The following is a 1,552-nucleotide window of genomic DNA, read 5'->3' on the forward strand; positions in this document are numbered from 1 at the left end:
CATGAGCGATAAGATCATCCCACATCCAACAAATGCTCTTCGGAACCTTATCTTGCAAGTATGCCCATAGGTATCACATGCTCCCCATGTGTTACTTGCATGACATCCACATCTCTTGAGCATCAAATAGACCACACAATAGTAAATTACAAAAAATTTCAGCAATCCAATTCACTATTATAAGCCTCAATAGACTCCTTTAGATACTTCCAAATGCTCAAATCCTTGTAGTATAGTTGCGAGCTGCCAAGTAGCTTCATCTTGGGGTAATCCCTTCCACTTGATTAGGTATTCACACAAGGTTTGGTTGCGAAGTACCCTTTCTCTCATGCCAACAACTTCTCGGGAATGTACTCCACCAATCCATCTTCACTCATGGGAGGGAGTTCATCCAACACTTGCACTTTTGGACCAACATATGCCTTCAAATGGAACACATGAAAGACATCATGAATCCTTGAAAGTAGCAATTGATAGGCCACTTCTCCAACACTCCTTATCACCTTGTAAGGCCCATAAACGCGATGTGCAAGCTTTGCATTTGTGTTGCCCTTGAGACAACCATACCGGGTCTTGGGAATCCTCATGAAGACATAATCCTCTTCTTTGAACTCCAATGGTCTCCGATGTGCATCTTCAAAGTGCTTCATCTTCTCTTGAGACTTCTTGATGTTCTCCTTGCATGTTTGCAAAAGAACTTGCATTCTTTCCACCTCATCCTTTGCATTGGGATTCACATCATCATTCTTGAATGCTACAATTGGCACATGCACCTCGTAACCATACATAGCCTCAAAAGGTGACATTACAATACTCACATGGTATGTGCTATTGTAGGCAAACTCCGCCAAATGCAACCATTCATCCCATGCATGTTGTGTCTCATAGCAATAATGCCTCAAGTAAGTCTCAAGGCACTTGTTCACCCTTTTGGTTTCACCAGCGGGGTTTTCGGGTTATAGGCCATACTTGGAGTCAATTGGGTGCCCATGCTCTCAAACAATGTACGCCAAAATGTGCCCATGAACTTGACATCTCGGTCACTCTCACAATTTGTTGTGGCATAACATGTATGCGAAACACATTCTCCATGAATTGATGTGCAACCATAGATGTCGAAAAGAACTTTTGTTGGCACAAAATGAGCAGCTTTTGTCAACTGATCAACCACCACATAAATGTTGTCCCACCCCTTCTTAGTGATAGGAAGGCGGAATAAAATCCATAGCAATGTGTGTCCATTTTTTCTTGCGGAATAGGTAAGGGGGGCTGTAGTAAACCATCGGGCTTTTATGTGGGATCTTTGTTGAGTTGACATGGCATACATTTGGAGACAAACTCCTTCACATCCCTCCAAAGGCCTTTCCAATGAAAGCTCTTTCTAATGGCATCATAGGTTTTAAACAAACCCAAATGTCCTGCCATGGTGGGAGAAGAATGCATCTCAATCATCACTTTTTGCTTGAAAGCCGAATGTGGCACAAGATACACCTTCTCCTTGTAGTAAAGGAGTCCATTTTGCAACCGAAAATGAGGCAAATCATCACATGTA

At 42.5% G+C, this 1,552-nt stretch overlaps 1 protein-coding gene across 1 annotated transcript; it reads right to left on the reverse strand.

The window, feature by feature from the left end:
- Positions 1-326: 326 nt before the first annotated feature.
- Positions 327-806, reverse strand: LOC147614943 (uncharacterized). The gene has a single exon (XM_086780006.1). It carries the CDS (start codon positions 804-806, stop codon positions 327-329), a length of 480 nt encoding a protein of 159 aa, XP_086636132.1.
- Positions 807-1,552: the final 746 nt, after the last annotated feature.

This window comes from Cibotium barometz, chromosome 41 (assembly GCF_041138505.1).
Source record: "Cibotium barometz isolate CiBa-2024 chromosome 41, ASM4113850v1, whole genome shotgun sequence".
NCBI lineage: Eukaryota > Viridiplantae > Streptophyta > Polypodiopsida > Cyatheales > Cibotiaceae > Cibotium > Cibotium barometz.

What these genes read in the sequence shown, in the direction of transcription:
- LOC147614943 (XM_086780006.1), bottom strand. Translation starts at nt 806, where the DNA reads ATGTCACCTTTTGAGGCTATGTATGGTTACGAGGTGCATGTGCCAATT.